Below are 17,184 nucleotides of genomic sequence, written 5' to 3' on the forward strand. Positions count from 1 at the left end.
AATTTAAAAAAAAAAATTCCTTTAAAAAAAAAAAAAAAGAAAACAGCACTCGTGTCATTTTGCCAATTACTCTTGGTTTCAGCTGGAGCACTGTAGAAGTGCAATGGGCTGATTCTCTCAGCACCAGATACATGGGATAACCGTTTTTATTTTAGAGATAATTTAATAGGTATAGGCCCTCTTGTACGCAACAATTGGTGGGAGCTTGATAGTGGAAAGAGGGCTCATTTTTTGGATATGGTTCAGACTTGTTTCCCAGCTCTAGCTATGGGTTATGTTCCCCTGAGTGGATCAATTAGACAAATCAAGAGGAGTTGGTTACCCACCATAGCTGTGTGCTATTATTACACTTGTGTGAGCATCACATCAGGTTGTTTGTTGTTGGATAGCTTAGACCATGGGTTGCTTGGACAGATGTTGGTCAGTTTCCATCAGTCACTCATGTAGTTCCTTCTGGCACTAGATGGGCTAACTGTCTGGGGACTGACTCTTTTCCAGATTCCAGCCAGGTCACTCCATGTTCAGTACCAACAACATTTGGTATCTTCAGCAGTAGGGTCCTGCCACTAACCTTTGGTGAGTCATCAAGTACTCTGACAGAAGTCTGTGTACTTTTGGGGAACAATGTACATCTCTCTGATCAACAGCTCATTGTGAATGTTAACCACATGCTGGTACTGGGAGTTATAGGCCAGAACCAAGGAAAAGAAGAATGAAGAAGATAGGTAATATAAAGAAGCTAGAGAGAAAAGAGAGGAGAGGGGAAGGAAGATAGAGAGAGGGAGAGAGAGAGAGAGAGAGAGAGGAAAACTTAGATAGTTAGTCTTCATCTTACCCTCTCCAGGGCCCTGTGATTCAGGTGTTCCCTCTAAGGACCTGATGAAGATTCAACCATTTAGTCTGTCATTTAGGGTGTAGAATTTTATGTTACCATTGTCATTTGGGTCCAGTTTTATGTCCCCCACCCCCTACCCTTACTCTCTCTTCCCACCCCATCCTCCCTTTTGTCTGGTCCTCCAGATGCTTATTAGGTATGTCAGCATCTTGGGTTGATTTAGGATAGGAGCCACAGATGAGTGAGACCATGAGATGTTTATCTTTCTGTGATTGGGTGAGTTCACTGAGAATGATTTGTTCCAGGTTCAAGCATTTTTCTGCAATTTACATTGTGTCATTTTTCCTTACTGCTGTGTAGAATTCCATAGTGTAGATATAATACATCTTGGTTATCCATTTATCTAATGATGGACATCTAGCTCTTAGCTATTATGAATTGAGCAGCTATAAACATGATTGAGCAAATCTATCTGAGCTTAGGTGTGGAGCCTTTAGGGTAAATGCCCAGTAAGGGAATAACTGGGTCTGTTGGTAACTCTATAGTTAACCTTTGTAGGAGTCTCCATATTGCTATCCATAGTGGTTGTACCATCTTACATCCCCACCAGCAATGTATGAGGGTCCTTATTTCTCCACAACCTTTCCAGTATTTGTTTTCATTTGATTTTATAATGTTTCCTACACTTACTGGGGTAAGATGGAACCTCATAGTTGTTTAAATTTGCACTTCCCTAATGATTAGGAGTGATGAACATTTTCTTAAGTGTGTGCTTTCCACTTGTATTTCTTCCTTTGATAACTTCCTGTCTAGTTCTTTGCCCTGTTTTGTGAGTGGGTTGTTTGACTTTTTATTGTTTAGGTTTTTGAGTCCTTTGAAGATTTTAGAAATTAGGCCTCTTTCAGTTGTGCAGCCAGCAAAAATTTTCTCCCATTCTGTGGGTAATCTATTGGCTCTGCTTATTGTATGTTTGTCTGTGAAGAAACTTTTCAGCCTCATGTGATCCCAATTGTTGAATGATTGTCTAAGTTCCTGAGCTACAGGGTTCCTCCTATTTTTTTTTTTCCCAGTAGTAGCTGAGTTTCTGGTCTTATATTGATGTCTTTGATCCATTTGGACCTGAATTTTGTGCATGGTGAGATGTGAGGATCAAGTTTTATTTTCCTGCATGTGGTTGTCCAGTTTGTCCAACACCATTAATTGAAGATGCTGTCTTTTTTCCAGCCTACATTTTCAGGGCCTTTGTCAAATATCAAGCAGCTGTAGTTACTTGACCCAAAATCTGAGTCCTTGATTCTGTTCCATTGGGCTGTAATTCTTTTTTTTTTTTTTATGCCTGTACCATGCTGTTTTTATTACTGCGGCTTTGTAATATAGCTTTAGATCTGGTATGGTGATGCCTCCAGAGGTATTTATTTTGCTGAGGATATGCTTGGATAATCGAGGTCTTCTGCCATTTCATAAGAATTTTGAGATCATTCTTTCTACCTCTGTGAAGAACAATGTTAGGATTTTTATTGGTATTGTATTAAATCTATATATTGCCTTTGGTAAGATTGAAATTTTCATAATGTTAATTCTGCCTATCCAGGAGAATTGGAGGTCTTTCCCTTTTCTCAAGTCCTCCTTAATTTCTTTATTGAATGTTTTTAATGTTTTTATTGTATAGGTCTTTTACATCCTTAGTTAATGTTATTTCAAGGTATTTTATTTGTTTTTGTTGCTATTGAAAATAGAATAATGTTGCTTATTTCTTCTCTGTATTTTTGCTTTTGCATATGGAAACACTACTGATTTTTGAGCATTGATTTTTGTATCCTGCTATTTTGCTGAAGGCATTAATCTTGTTTAAGAGTTTTGAGATTGAGTTTTTTGGGTGTCTTATGTATAGAATCATGTCCTCTGTGAATAGGGCTGACTTAATTTTTTCCTTTCCAATTAGTATCACTTTTATTTCTTTCTCATGTCTTATTGCTTGAGCTAGGACTTCCAGTACTATGTTGAAGACCAGAGATGAGAGTGGACACTGCTGTCTTGTTCCTGATCTCAATGGGAATTTCTTCAGTCTCTCTCCATTCAGTACTATTTGGACTTTAGGAAAACATCACCCTTATTAGGAGCTTTATATATAGCTTTTATTATGTTGAGATATAAACTGTCCATGCCTGTTATCTCCAATGTTTTGATCATGAAGTGATGTTGTATTTTGTCCAGGGCCTTTTCTGCATCTATTAAAATAAAATGATCATGTGGTTTTTGTGTTGAAGTTTATTTATGTGGTAATATTACATTGACAGATTTCCATATGTTAAACCATCCCTGCATTCTTGGGATGAAACGTACTTGATCAAGGTGGATAATGCTTTTGATGTGTTGTTGGATTTGGTTTGTAAGGATTTTGTTCAGGATCTTTGCATCTAAATTCATCAGGGAAGTAGGCCTATAGTTTTCTTGTGGTATCTCTGCCTGGTTTTCGTATTAGGGTGACAATAGCTTCATAGAATGAGTTGGGGATTCTTTCTTTGTTCTCTGATTGTGTGGCAGAGTTCGAGAAAAATTGGTTTGAGTTCTTCCATGACGGTTTCATAGAATTCAGCTGAGAAGCCATCTGGTCTTGGACTCTTTCTTTTACAGAGGTTTTTGATTACCTTTTCAATCTTGATAGATATGATAGGTTTGTTTAGGAGATTAATCTACTCTGAGTTCAGCTTTGGTAGGTGGTATGTGTCCAGGAATTCATCTGTTTCCTCTATATTATCCAGTTTTGTAGAGTAGAGGGTTTTGAATGAGCCCTGATGATTTTCCCAATTTCACTTATATCTTTTGTGATCTCTCCTTTTTCATTTCCCATTTTGTTAATTTGAAGTGTCTCTCTTTTTTTTTGCTTGATCAAATTGGCCAGGGGGTTTATCAAATTGGCCAGGGGGTTTATCAATCTTGTTTATTCTTTCAAAGAACTAGCACTTTGTTTCATCAATTTTCTTAATTGTTTTCTTAATTTTAAATTCATTAACTTCTGCTCTGATCTTAATTATTTCTTTCCATCTAGAGCTTTTTAGGTTGGATGCTGCTTGAGGGGATTGGGGGACCAATGGGCTACCTGGGAATGTGGGAATCAGTGGATTATCTTCTTTTGCTCCTTCAAACCCTCCCACTGGAGGTCTATTAGAGTCTGCTCACCACTAGAAGACCTAATATACCCTTAACATATTGCCTTTCCTTCCCTGGGAGGTGTGGCGCAGTTAGGCAGACACCATCTTGACTAGAAGTCTTTTTCTTATTTCTTTGTCCTTCTGGCCTTGTGTTAGAGTTTCTATGTTGATATTGTTAACTCCTAATTGTCATGTATTTTATATCTTTGTTAATAATGCTTAATTTTTAAGTTTTCTTTAGGCCATCAACCATTCAGCCATTTGCTTTGGATGTTTTTGTCTGAATGTATGGCATTGTTGTGTGAATATTTGTTTCTTATTTTTATATGTGATTATTCATTTTTCTATGAAAAGTTTTTTCTTTTATGTTTTCTATCAGCATTCAATTATTCATTCCTTATACTTAATTGGATATTTTATGTTAATGCTTCTTAAATATTTGCTTAATTATTTTGATGTGTTTTCTTTTGTTCTATACTTCTAGAAACAATGGCATTATTTTCATTTAACACAAACCATCTTATTCTTGTTTATCATCTTTTTGAGAGTGGAGAAGGTGTAAGCTCTATGACTATGTGGGAGGTTCAGATTGTGTATAGGTTCAGATTTCCTGGCCTTCTTTTCCTCCCAACTTATTGACAACAACAACAAGAATTTCCTGCTTCTTTTATGTATTCTAACTGTGAATATCCTTTGTAACCCATCTCAGGAAGTTGGAAGTTATTACTTTACATGAATTTGACCTGTTCTTTTCTTAAAAACATATTTAAGAGAAAGAGGGGGGGGGGAGAGATGAATGAGGGCAGAGAGTGAGTGAGTATGGTAGCTCCAGGGCCTCCTGCCACTAAAAATGAATTCCAGACACATGTACTACTTTGTGCATCTGGCTTTTGAGATGAGTACTTTTGAGTACTGGGGAACTGAACCTGTACCAGCTGGCTTTGCAAGCAAGCACATTTAACTGCTGAGCCATCTCTCCAGCCTAGTGTTTGCTCCTGTTTATCCTATATCATTCTCATTTTCAGTGCTTTCTATCTGTAGGTAATTCCTCAACATTGACTTTGGTGGCTTATATTAGAGCACTATCAATTTACCAATGTGATCCAGTCTTCTATATTTAAATATAGATACACACACACACACACACACACACACACACCCACTCTGACACACATATATATGTATGTGTGTGTGTATGTGTGTATATGTATATATATATATATATATATATATATATATATATATATATATATATGTATATATATTTAGTTCTTCTAAGAGAACTTTAGAATAAATTCTATAAACCTCAGGCTTGTTTTGAATGTACAAATAATGTCACACTTAGTTTATGCTAACTTCTATCTATCTCCCTTTACTTTAGGAGTTTATTAGAAACTTGCATTTGCAAATGGAAGAGGAAAGAGCCAGATTTAATGAGCTACAAGAAAAAGAAAAGTCTCGTTTGCTAGAAGTGCAGCATAGTGCAGCTGTAAAAATTCAAGCTAAATATAAAGCGTATATAGCCTACAAAAAATATGGCCTGATCATCAGAGAACAAATAGAGAGTAAGAGAAGGAAAGCTCAAGAGTGGAAAGAAAAGGAAGCAAAAATTCGACAGAAAGAAGAAGAAAGACAAAAAAGATTAGAGGAGGAACATAGGATAGAAGAAGCGATAAAAAGGAAAATGCAAGAAGAAAGAAAAAGGAGAGAAAAAGAATATGAGGATAAAAAGAACATCTTGAGAAAAGAAAGAGAGGAATTAAGGAACCGAGAAAAGATACAATCACAAGAAGATACTGGTCAACACCTTATCATCAACTGTGCATTAAGGAAGAGAGACTGTACTGCCAAGCATGTAGCTGTTACAGATAAGAACAAGGGAACAATAGCCCAAAAGTTAAAGGAAGCAAATTCTAGAAAGCACAGTGTTTGTGTAGTTGAACAATTAGACAAAGGAGAAAATGTGGACAGCCAGCTTATATTTAAAGAATCAATAGATGCAAAATTAGTATCAAGCAAAGCAATTTTGGCAAAATTGAATGTGAATAAAAAGAGTGAGAACTTAGCGAAACAACAGTGTTTATTAGAACTTGTTAAAAAAGAGGTAAAATATGAAAGTATTGAAAAGCCTCAATTGGAAAACAAAGATATAGTAGAAAATATGAATGAGCAGTTTCAACTGCAAGAATTCAAGTCTCAAGTCCCAACCAAAGAGAGTGTGGAACATACCACACATGAGGAGATGGGAGGAATCCAAGTGAATGGACACAATGAAGAAATGAATGAGCTGAAAAACCCTGAAGTACAGAAAATAATCAAGGGTAATCAGCAGAAAGCAGAGGAAGAGGACAGTTCGAAACAAAGTGAGTCATTGCTTGAACAGAGTCACACTCCAGTTGTTTCAATGGAAGAAAACCAACTGCTGCTAAAGTTAGAAAATTGTGAAACTACAGGTGGCCATGTAATACTAGAAGATAAAGAAGTTAATTTAAAATCAAAAGAACTTGAGGAGTTCTCAAAAGGTAACACACTGAGTAGTGATACTGTGATTTCTATCACAGATGCTATGGCAAATACAGAAATAAAGAAGCAGAAGTACAGATTAGTGGAAAACGCTCCTACTGAAGACTTGGGCAGTTATTATGCAGGAAGCTTCCAGGCTACTACAGAAGCACACTCTCTTCAATCTAAGATTCAAGAAATTCAAAGCAATGGCCAGAAAAATGGAGCTGCACGGGAAAGTATCAAGTACTACTCTATCCCAGAGGCAACAATTTTATCTTCCATTGAAGAACAGAGAAAAGCTTGGGTAACATCATGTAGATCTTGGTTAGAAATCCTCAAAGAATATCAACAAAAGAAAATTATTAAAAGGAGAAGAACTATGAAATGTCCAACCAATATGATGCCTCCTTTGAGTACATTAGACATTCTTCAGTGTGGTCCTTGGGATACTTTACAACAGGTATTGATAAGTTGACACTACAGTTGTTAAAATTTAATTGAATGAATTCTCTAAAGTACAAGTTTTTGAATTTTTTTAAAAAAATCTTATTGGCTCAAGGGGAGGGAGGGAGGGAGGGAGGGAGGGAGGGAGGAAGGGAAAGTGAGAGAGAGAGAGAGAGAGAGAGAGAGAGAGAGAGAGAGAGAGAGAGAGGGGGGGGGGGGGGGGGGGAGAGAGGGGAGAGGAGAGGAGAGGAGAGGAGAGGAGAGGAGAGAGAATGGGCACAATGGGGCCTCTAGCCATTGCAAAATAAAACTCCAGATACATGTGCTACTTTTGTATTAGGCTTCATGTGGGTACTGGGCAATTGAACCCAGGTCATTAGTCCTTGCAGGCAAGTTCCTTAACCACTGATGCATCCCTCCAGCCGCAAGTTTTTGATTTTTAATGGAATATTTTATATATAAAGTTTCTCTTAGTACATGAAGTTAGTAACAAAAAGTGTTAAGAAAGCAAATTATTATTTTTTAAATAATTTTTTGTTCATTTATTTATTTATTTATTTGAGAGCGACAGACACGGAGAGAAAGACAGATAGAGGGAGAGGGAGAGAATGGGCGTGCCAGGGCTTCCAGCCACTGCAAACGAACTCCAGACACGTGCGCCCCCTTGTGCATCTGGCTAACGTGGGACCTGGGAAACCGAGCCTCGAACCGGGGTCCTTAGGCTTCACAGGCAAGCGCCTAACCGCTAACCCATCTCTCCAGCCCAAGAAAGCAAATTCTTTTTTAAATTGTCAATTAAAAATTTTCAGGACACTCTACCCTTACCACTATAAATAGAACTTTGATTTTCATTTTTCAATATTGTTATCTTTATTCAAATATCCACTAAGCCTGGATTTCTTAATGGAAACATTATTTGGTTTCCTAATGGAACAATTATGTGCTGTATAACTTAGGGTACTTGTGCCTCAAACATAAAGTCATTTGCACCAAATGTTAATTTTATCTGAATCAATAAGAGTAAGACAGGGCTGGAGAGATGGCTTAGCGGTTAAGCAGATGCCTGTGAAGCCTAAGGACCCTGGTTCAAGGCTCGATTCCCCGGGACCCACGTTAGCCAGATGCACAAGGGGGCGCACATGTCTGGAGTACGTTTGCAGTGGCTGGAAGCCCTGGCGTACCCATTCTCTCTCTTTCTCTCTATCTGCCTCTTTCTCTCTCTGTCTGTTGCTATCAAATAAATAAATAAAAATAAACAAAAATACTTTTTAAAAAAATAAGATTAAGACAGAGAAACTGATAGATTATAAAACAGGGAAATATGTTAAATAATAGTGTTCCAATTTAGGATTCCTATTTAGGGCTTGGAAACCAAATGTATTTTAATGTGTATTTAAATGTATATTATCCTTTTGCAAGGAAATAAACTCTGACTGCTATAGAGATGTTTGAGTTGTTCTCAAGACCGACAGTTCATTCATTTACACACACACACACACACACACACACACACACACACACACACCCTTATTCTTTAATTGCTGTTTTTCAAGCTAAGCATACAGTGATGGTCATGTGATTATTAATTCTATACTGACCTTAAGTTTGGGGCACAAAGCAGTTTTGTTGTCATGCATGTTTCAAATAACTAATCTGGAATTTTATTTTGGTATTATATTTTAGGAACAAAGTCTAAGTTGAGGTACAGAATATGGCACTAAAATATCTACTTTGATATTCAATGAAATAGAATACTATAAAGTCTTCATATTCAAAGTAGATAATCTTCCACCCATTGTCTTGCAAGCTATCTTAATTTAAGTCAATGAGTGAAATAAAAGCATGAGCTCTAGATGGGGGTTAATGGGGAAGAAGGTGTTAATGGGCAGAAAAGGGAATAAGAGGTAGAATCGGGGATAAGATAATAATACATTATTCATGTGGGTGAAAATTATAAAAATAGAAAAATAATAAATTATTATTTTTAAAAAGCAGGAACCATTAACAAGGGAACTAGCCCAGCTGAGCAGTAATGAAATGTGACTAGAGAACTCAGACAAATTGCAACATCCTCTGTAACTAGAATGTAATTGTGCTTGTGTAGCTGATTCAAAGCAGCACAGTAGTAAATTGGGCAGAATAATGCACAGTATAATACCAAACAGCATGTATTACTATGCAGTTATTATTATCTAATTTTGAGCTATTAAAGTCACAGTTCTTAATATGGTTTTCATTTTCTAGTATAAAGCCAATTTTCTAATTATATAATGAATTTATTTGTTTGCTTTCAGAGTCAGTAAATTATTGCCACAGGAATAATATATTTTCTTTCTGAAGAAAAGGAGATTCATTTGTTTTAAAAATTGGCTTATTTTATTATAATAAATAGTTGAGACATTCTTAAGATAATATAAAAATGAAGTAGAACCTTTCTTTTGCGTGTGTGCGTGTGTGTGTGTGTGTGTGTGGTATGTGGTGCATGCATGTGTCTGTGACCATGTGGCATCCCATGCATGTGCTTAGAGTGGCCAGAGTGGAATATTAGGTGTCCTGTTCCATTGCTGTTCTGCCTATTCTACCCACACATATGTTGTTTCACTCTAGCATAGGCTGATCTAGAATTCACTCTGTAGCTCCAGGCTGGCCTCAATCTCACTGCAATCCTCCTCCTTCTGCCTTCTGAGTGCTAGTACTAAATATATGCTCCACCATACTTGGTTTCATCTGCCTGTTCTTTTTTAAACTGGAGTCTCTTACTGATCCTGGCCAGAGCTTGCTCTTTGAGCTCCAGTGATTGTTGGGTTTCAGCTACTCCATGGGACTTTGGTTAAAGACATGAGTGGCCACATACAGGTCTTATGTGGCTCCTGAGATTCAAACTTGAGGAGTTGCTTAGTCATCTTTAGTGCCTTATGGTTGCACAGGAGGTGCTCTTGACTGCTGAACCATCTCACTAGCCCTAAAAGTAGAAACTTGTTCTGCCTCAGTTTTTATTAAATGCTTATTTCTTTTTATACTTAATTTTAAAAAAATCACTTATTTTTATCTCTACCTTCTTTTTAATTTACTAGTCTTATTTCTTCATTATTGTCAAGCAGGGATCATAAGCCTTTGTGTATAAATGAAATCATTTTGAAAATAATGCCAAAGATGAGAAAAGTTAGTTTTTTTTAAACTTAGATAATTATCAAAATATTGCCTGCCTTTTATTTGAACTTGCCTTGGATGATAGAATTCTATTGTCTTGTTCAGTGGTGGAAAAAAGAGACCAGCAAGCTGAACTAAAATTCAGTTTTTAATTTTTATATTTGAGGCTCAACATATGCTATTAACTAGGTGGATTTTCTAAGTAATTTTGCAAGGCTGTTATAGTTTGTGCTGTGATATTAGACAGCATGACTCATGGCAATTTTCTTGCATTCTCTAGGTTACAACTATTACCCTTCAAGGTTTGCCAGGATGCAGTCTCTCTACCTTGGCAGACTGTCCAAATCTTCAGTTTCTGTCTCTTCAGCGCTGTGGATTAGTGTCCCTGAATGGCCTGAGTCACTGCCGAAAACTGAAGTTCATTGATGCTCAGGCATGTCCTCTGACTTTCACTTATCAAACCAAAATATGAAATGGATTCATGCTTAGATTCATGCAGAGATGATAACCTTCAAGAAACTAAAGTATCATTTGAGTTGGAGATTCATGTATTGATTTAGAGATCACATCTCATTCTTTCAAAATTTCATTGATTAGCCATTAACATAAACTTATCTTTTTCTTTGCTTTAGGAGAACTATATTGAGGCTATCAATTGTGAAAATATGGAAAATCTCTCTATTGTTCTTCTTAATAAAAATCAATTGACTTCTATTCATGGTTTGGATGGTTGCACTAATATCCAAAATCTTGAACTCTCATATAATAAAATTACTCGAATTGGTAAGAACAATGGGATTGTATCTTTTAAGCATTTGTTTTGCATAATTGTATTATTTTGTATTTGCTCCTTTTTAATAATAGGGCCCTATAACTAATGTTTATATTTTATTATTTTATAGTTACTTAATTTGGATTGAGAAAATATTGTAGTGTATAATAAGCAAATATATTCCATCTGTGGCAAATGTGTGGCTGTCATTAGCTTATGAAGTTAGTACATTCCCTTCTCTGTTTCTTTCCTTATAAATAAGCCTTCTAGTAGTGACTGGAACTCTACATGTTAATAGGATTTATAGGATATTCTTACAGATCCATTGTCATAATCTGTTTCTGGTGAAGTTTTTCTTACTATTTCTTAGCAAGATACAGCACTGTATTGACCTCTCACTTTAGGTGATGTTAGACAAATAACAACAACAAAAAAAATACATCAGGATGAATCTACCTAAACATCTGGGTCCCCCTCCTCTGTGTTTACATGACTGTGTATCTGTGTGTTCGTATTTTCTCATACAGATACTTCAACAACTAAAATGTCTATTTCAGATAAAAACCACTCTTTCTGTTTATTATTAACATTTATTCCACTTCTATCTGGAACTTGACTCCATCATTTCTCAGCTGCCTTTGTCATATTCTTCTTATTCTGTAGCCCTTTCCAGCTTTTGTCATTCTACTGCCACATCTTCCATGCTCATGAATTTCAAGGTTTCAGAAGAATCCATTATTGCTCTCATCCTTTGTTGCTGAAGTATTCTCTCTTTCCTGTCAGCAGAAAATCAATATGAGCTTACGTTTACATTGTTTCCAGTACACTAATCCATACGTAAAAGTCTTACTGTCCCAAATTTCTTTTTGTCTCCTATTATTTAAACTTTAAGTGGTATATCCCTCATAGAAGCAGTTAATGGAAAAAAAAAATCAAGGGTTGTCAAAAAGTCAGGAACTTGATAAAAGCTCTGACAGCTTTATAGATAAGTTAAAAATCTGGCCCCCAGTAGATGCTTTTCCCTTATCCTTCCTTCTTCAGTCTCCAGGAAATCTTCCTGGTACAGAAACATCAGGGCATAGGCTGGGTGCATGTTGGTGTGCAGAAGAGTCTGCTCACTTTCCTGTGTAGGGCTGCTCTTACTAGGTTTCTTAACATTCCTTTTGTTTGTATACCTGTATTTGCTGTTTCTTTCTTTTTGTGGGAAAATTTAAAACATTTATGAAAATAGAATAATGCAAGGAAACTCTATGTGGCCATTTCTCATGATTAGCATTCGCTTCATCTTTGCTTTTGCTTCTCTTTTAAAGAAATCCTAAAACCATGCAATTGTTTCTGTTCATTTTTGAGGAAATCATTTTTGAGAATATGACCATCTTTGCTTAACCTAATACAATTAATACTGAATCCTTGTATAAACCAATACATTCTATATTTTAATAAGTTTCAAAAGCATCTTTTTAAAATAACAGCATGAACAATGAACACAGAATTTATTTGTCTTGCCTGTAACGTCCATTTAATTTGCAGCAATCCCCTTACTCTCCCATGTCAGTGGTTTTTTACAGAGCCAGTGTTTATTACCTTACTTCTAGCCCTGTCCATGTCATACCTTAGTTTCCCTAAGCTTTATACAGAGGTGTGGTTACAATCCACTTGCATTAGAAGGAACTCATCATAGGTGGTGGTCTGTCCTGAATGTCGTGTGTACCAGCAGTCAGATGGTGGTGTTCATTTTCATTGAAGCTATAGCAGAATATCTGGTACAGCCAGCTGGTGGCAGCCTAACCCCTTTATTCTGAAGCACTTCAACACTCATATACTGAATAATGTTGCTTGAATAAATGGATGTTATAGGAGATAGAGACAGTGAGTTTTCTAATTTTATCATTTCCATATGGTGAACTATCTGATTTGGTATATTAAGAAAGTTTGTAGGGGCTGGAGAGATGGCTTAGCTGTTAAGTGCTTGCCTGTGAAGCCTAAGGATCCCAGTTCAAGGCTTGATTCCCCAGGACCCACATTACAGAATACTTGATCATTTATTGTCTTGGGTTCATTTTCAGTATTTTGTATTTATGGACCAAAGGATATCTATAATTTAAAATGCTAGTGCCAAACTCCCTTAATATGTGGGGTACCATTCTACATTTCTAACGCTAATATGTTTTAACGTATTTTTATTGAGAATTTTATTACATGGACATACTGTAATTTGGTTGTATCTTGTTACCCTCTTTTGTCCCTGTCCCCCACTCTTATTCCATTGAGAACCCAACTCTTTTGAAGTAGTCTTTGTTTTGATCTCCCATTATTTTTGTCATCATCTTCCCTTTAAGTTAAATCATGCCAGTCTTGTGGAGGTGCCAACAGGCACTATGAGGTTGTGAATACACAGGTCAGTTCATGTCCTCACGACAGTGCTCCAAAGTAGTTGTGATCCTTTGGCAATTGTATACTTTCTGACCTGACTTCTCTAATGTTCCCTAAGCCATGGAGGGGCTGGCAGGGATATCTCTTTAGTGTTGAGCTCTCAATAGTCTCATGTTTTAGCTTTGTTGAATTTTGAATCTTCTCAGTTTCTACCACTATGTCCATAGAAAAGCTTCAGTGGTTAGCAGTGACAGCACTAACCCTTTTTCTGTTATTTCCTCTGCAATGTTCTCTGAGCCCTGGCAGGTGTGGTAGAAATTATTTATCTAGAAGTTGTAAGCAGTGGGATTTCTCTTCTTGTCACCTTGGTGAGTCCTGGGTCTCACCAGTTTTTGTCACCATCTTTTAAAAAACCTTCCTTGGCCGAGTGTGGTGGTGTACATCTTTAATCCCATCACTTGGGAGGCAAGGGAAGAGGATCGCCATGACTTCAAGGCTATTTTGAGACTACATAGTGAATTTGAAGTCAGCCTGAGCTAGAACGAGACCCTACCTTGAAACACCAAAAAAAAAAAAAAAAAAAAAAAATTCCTTAAGCAAAAGTGAGTATAGCATTAATCAGTGAGACATACATACATTATCAATGTGGCATATATATTTGGAAAGCAATTTGATGAGCTGAATGTATCTATTTAATCAAAGAACAGTGGTAGCTTCCCTCTAGGGCCTATGTTCTCCCAAGCTATGTGCTTGTGATTAGTTTTTTCAGTACGTGGCATGAATTCACAAGCCTCAAATCCAATTAAAAAGCAGATTGTTATTCCCATACCTTAGGTACCATTATTGCACATGTAGGCACAACTTGCCTAGCTGGTTGATTGTGTAGCTTGCATGATCCGCTGCATGTTTCTACCACTAATACTTGATAGACTAATTTCTGTTCTGTTATTATCATGTTCATTCACATTCTCAAATTAAGTATTTAATTTAAATATGTTTTAGCTTATTTTCATTTCTTGTGAATTCCTTAAATCTATAAATTTTCCTCTACATAGTACTTAGACCATAGTTTTTGATATGTATGCATTTCCATCAGTTCTGCAATTTATGTTGCCCTTTTACTGAATATTTTTGCTTGGAAAGTTTTTTACTAATTTTGTTAAAACATTACTACCTCAACAACAATTTGTTCTTTTTGTTTGTTTGTTTATTTTTATTTATTTGAGAGTGACAGAGAAAAGAGGCAGAGAGAGAGAGAGAGAGAGAGAGAGAGAGAGAGAGAGAGAATGGGCATGCCAGGGCCTCCAGCCACTGCAAATGAACTCCAGATGCGTACGCCCCCTTGTGCATCTGGCTTATGTGGGTCCTGGGGTATCGAGCCTTGAACCAGGGTCCTTAGGCTTCACAGGCAAGTGTTTAACCGTTAAGCTATCTCTCCAGCCCTAAGTTTTATTTATATTTTAACCAGAAAAAAATTATTTTCTTGTCCTTTTCCTAAATCTGTATGAAATTAATTTTCATGAATATTTTATGTACCTTAGGAAGAAGTCAGATTTTTTATTGATACATACATTTGTTTCCTTATCTGTAAAATCTACCATAGTGAAATGATTTGGGTTTTCTGATAACTTAGATTGGGGATATTTTGCTATTTTAAATATTCGATTTGAAACGGATTATGTGTTAGTAATTTATTTATTTATTTAATTTTGTTTTTTCAAGGTAGGATTTCCTGTAGCCTAGCCTGACCTGGAATTCACTATGTAGTCTCAGGGTGGCCTCAAACTCAAGGCAATTCTCCTACCTCTACCTCCTGAGTGCTGGGATTAAAAGCATGTGCCACCACAGCCGGCCCTTACTTTACTTTTTATAGCTTTTACTACCATGCTGGTTATGAGTTCCCATGTTTGTCTCTTTGCTCTTTGAAAGTAAACTCCACCAGTTTTGCTGTGGCTCTACTTGTTCTTATTTGCCTACCTAACCATCTTTTTATTTTTATTTTTTAATATTTTATTTGTTTATTATATGAAAGAGAGAAAGAAACAGAGAGAGATAGAGAGAAGATGGGCACATCAGGGCCTCTAGCCACTGCAAACAAACTCCAGATGCATGTGCTACCTTGTGCATCTGGCTTATGTGGGTACTGGGTAATTGAACCAGGGTCGTTAGTCTTCATAGGCAAGTGCCTTCACTATTAAGCAATCTCTCTCCAGCTATTTTTTTAAATGTTTTGAATAACATTGTTTTACTATTTACTTTTATATAACATAGATTTGTATTTTATTTTTGATCCAAGTTTAGAGACAGTTCTGCTGCATAGGCTATAGCCACTTATATCTATTAATCACTTCACGTGTTAGCTACCATTTTTTCTGCCCCCATTGAGAACTGTGTTCTCTCTTGTTGGAGGGAAGCCTTGCTCAGACAAGAGATCATCCACCAATAGGAGCTACTCCTGAAGGTTTCCAAAGGTCCCGTGTACTCAATTGTGGTGTCAGACTAGATTATGTTTATTATAATTTGATTAGCATCCACTGACACTAAAAACATAAATTATGGGCATTTTTCATTGTGTTGCCTTTTGAATATCTGTAGGAGTTAAGGAAAAGTTGCATTTAGTTAGTATTCACCCTCCCCTTTATTTCATAATGAAGAATGAATGTATAGTTGGTTTTCAAAGCAAGCTCATATTTTCCAAGCATTTTGTAGGCTATTCTTTTGAATATATGATTTATTCATCTTCTTTAATAATTTACTTTACCTCTGTCCCTATACACCATGCCTTGGGACTACTAAGAGTTGTCCAAAATGGATATATTGAAACTTTTGCTACATTATTTTTATTTTAAAATTCTTGGGTAAATATGCATGGAAATGCCTCTGTTGTTTGGTAAATAGGGATAATTTTACTGATAATGCCTGTTACTACACTGGAACACACTAAAGCCAACACACAAAGCAAAATAAATGGAGTATTTTTAAAAAGAAAAGCTTGAATTCCCACCTTCTTTGGCAACAGTGTTATAAGGGAACTTTTGTAAGCAGTGGATTTCCTGTGGTAGGATATTATGTGATTTATGAGAACACTGTCATGGTAGTGATTGGTGTGCGTGAGGTATCTCCATAGTGCTCAACAAACAAGGCTAGTCTTTGCTGTCTGCTGGCTATGGTGAGAGTGCTGTATTTAGTGCTGTATTTATTGAGTGTGAGAAGATTGTACGTGAGAAAGTAGATGTTCTGAAGACCAGCTGGAGCCTGTTTTTCATCTTTAGGATCTGCTTAGAAAGCCTGGTTGAGCTAAGTGAAAAGATAGATTTTGTCTTTCTATGATATAGTATTACTAAGAACTCTCAGGAAGGGGCAAAAAGATGGATTTCTGTTTATGAGTTAATAAGTTAGTTTTCCATGTTACGATGTTTCTTTTTTTTAAGATTATTTTTAGTTATTTATTTTTGTTTGTTTGTTTGACAGAGAAAGAGGGAGAGAGAGACAGAGAGACAGAGAGTGGACATGACAGGGCCTCCAGCCACTGCAAACAAACTCCAGACATGTGTACCCTCTTGTGCATCTGGCTAACGGGTCGTGGGGAATTAAGCCTGGGTCCTTTGGCTTTGCAGGCAAACACCTTAACCTCTAAGCCTAGCCCATGTTATAATATTTCTTAAGGAGGTGAAATAAAATTGGAAGCATTACAATTTTACATTTTTTATTTCAAATTTAACTTGATGCTTATCTCTTCTAAGCCATCATCACTATAGTAGTTAATATGTAATGTGTACTGTACTCTTTTTAATTACAAAATATCAGTATTTTTGTTTGGCTGATTTCAACTTCAGTTTTCAATAAAGTGAGTAAGAATGTTGATATGACCATCATGTTTTATGTCAATTCAATTGGAATTGAGATAATTCCTTTGAAATTGAACAATGTAAGAGCAGAAATAAAGCAATATG

At 36.3% G+C, this 17,184-nt stretch overlaps 1 protein-coding gene across 1 annotated transcript in view; it reads left to right on the forward strand.

Annotated features, from left to right (window-relative positions):
* The window catches only part of Lrriq1 (leucine rich repeats and IQ motif containing 1), a 196,072-nt gene that overhangs the window by 29,393 nt on the left and 149,495 nt on the right, over positions 1-17,184 (forward strand). The window contains 3 exon segments of the mRNA XM_045152249.1: positions 5,369-6,952; positions 10,367-10,519; positions 10,719-10,869. Of these exon segments, the coding sequence (XP_045008184.1) occupies positions 5,369-6,952; positions 10,367-10,519; positions 10,719-10,869 (1,888 nt within the window).

Source organism: Jaculus jaculus, chromosome 6 (assembly GCF_020740685.1).
Source record: "Jaculus jaculus isolate mJacJac1 chromosome 6, mJacJac1.mat.Y.cur, whole genome shotgun sequence".
Lineage (NCBI taxonomy): Eukaryota > Metazoa > Chordata > Mammalia > Rodentia > Dipodidae > Jaculus > Jaculus jaculus.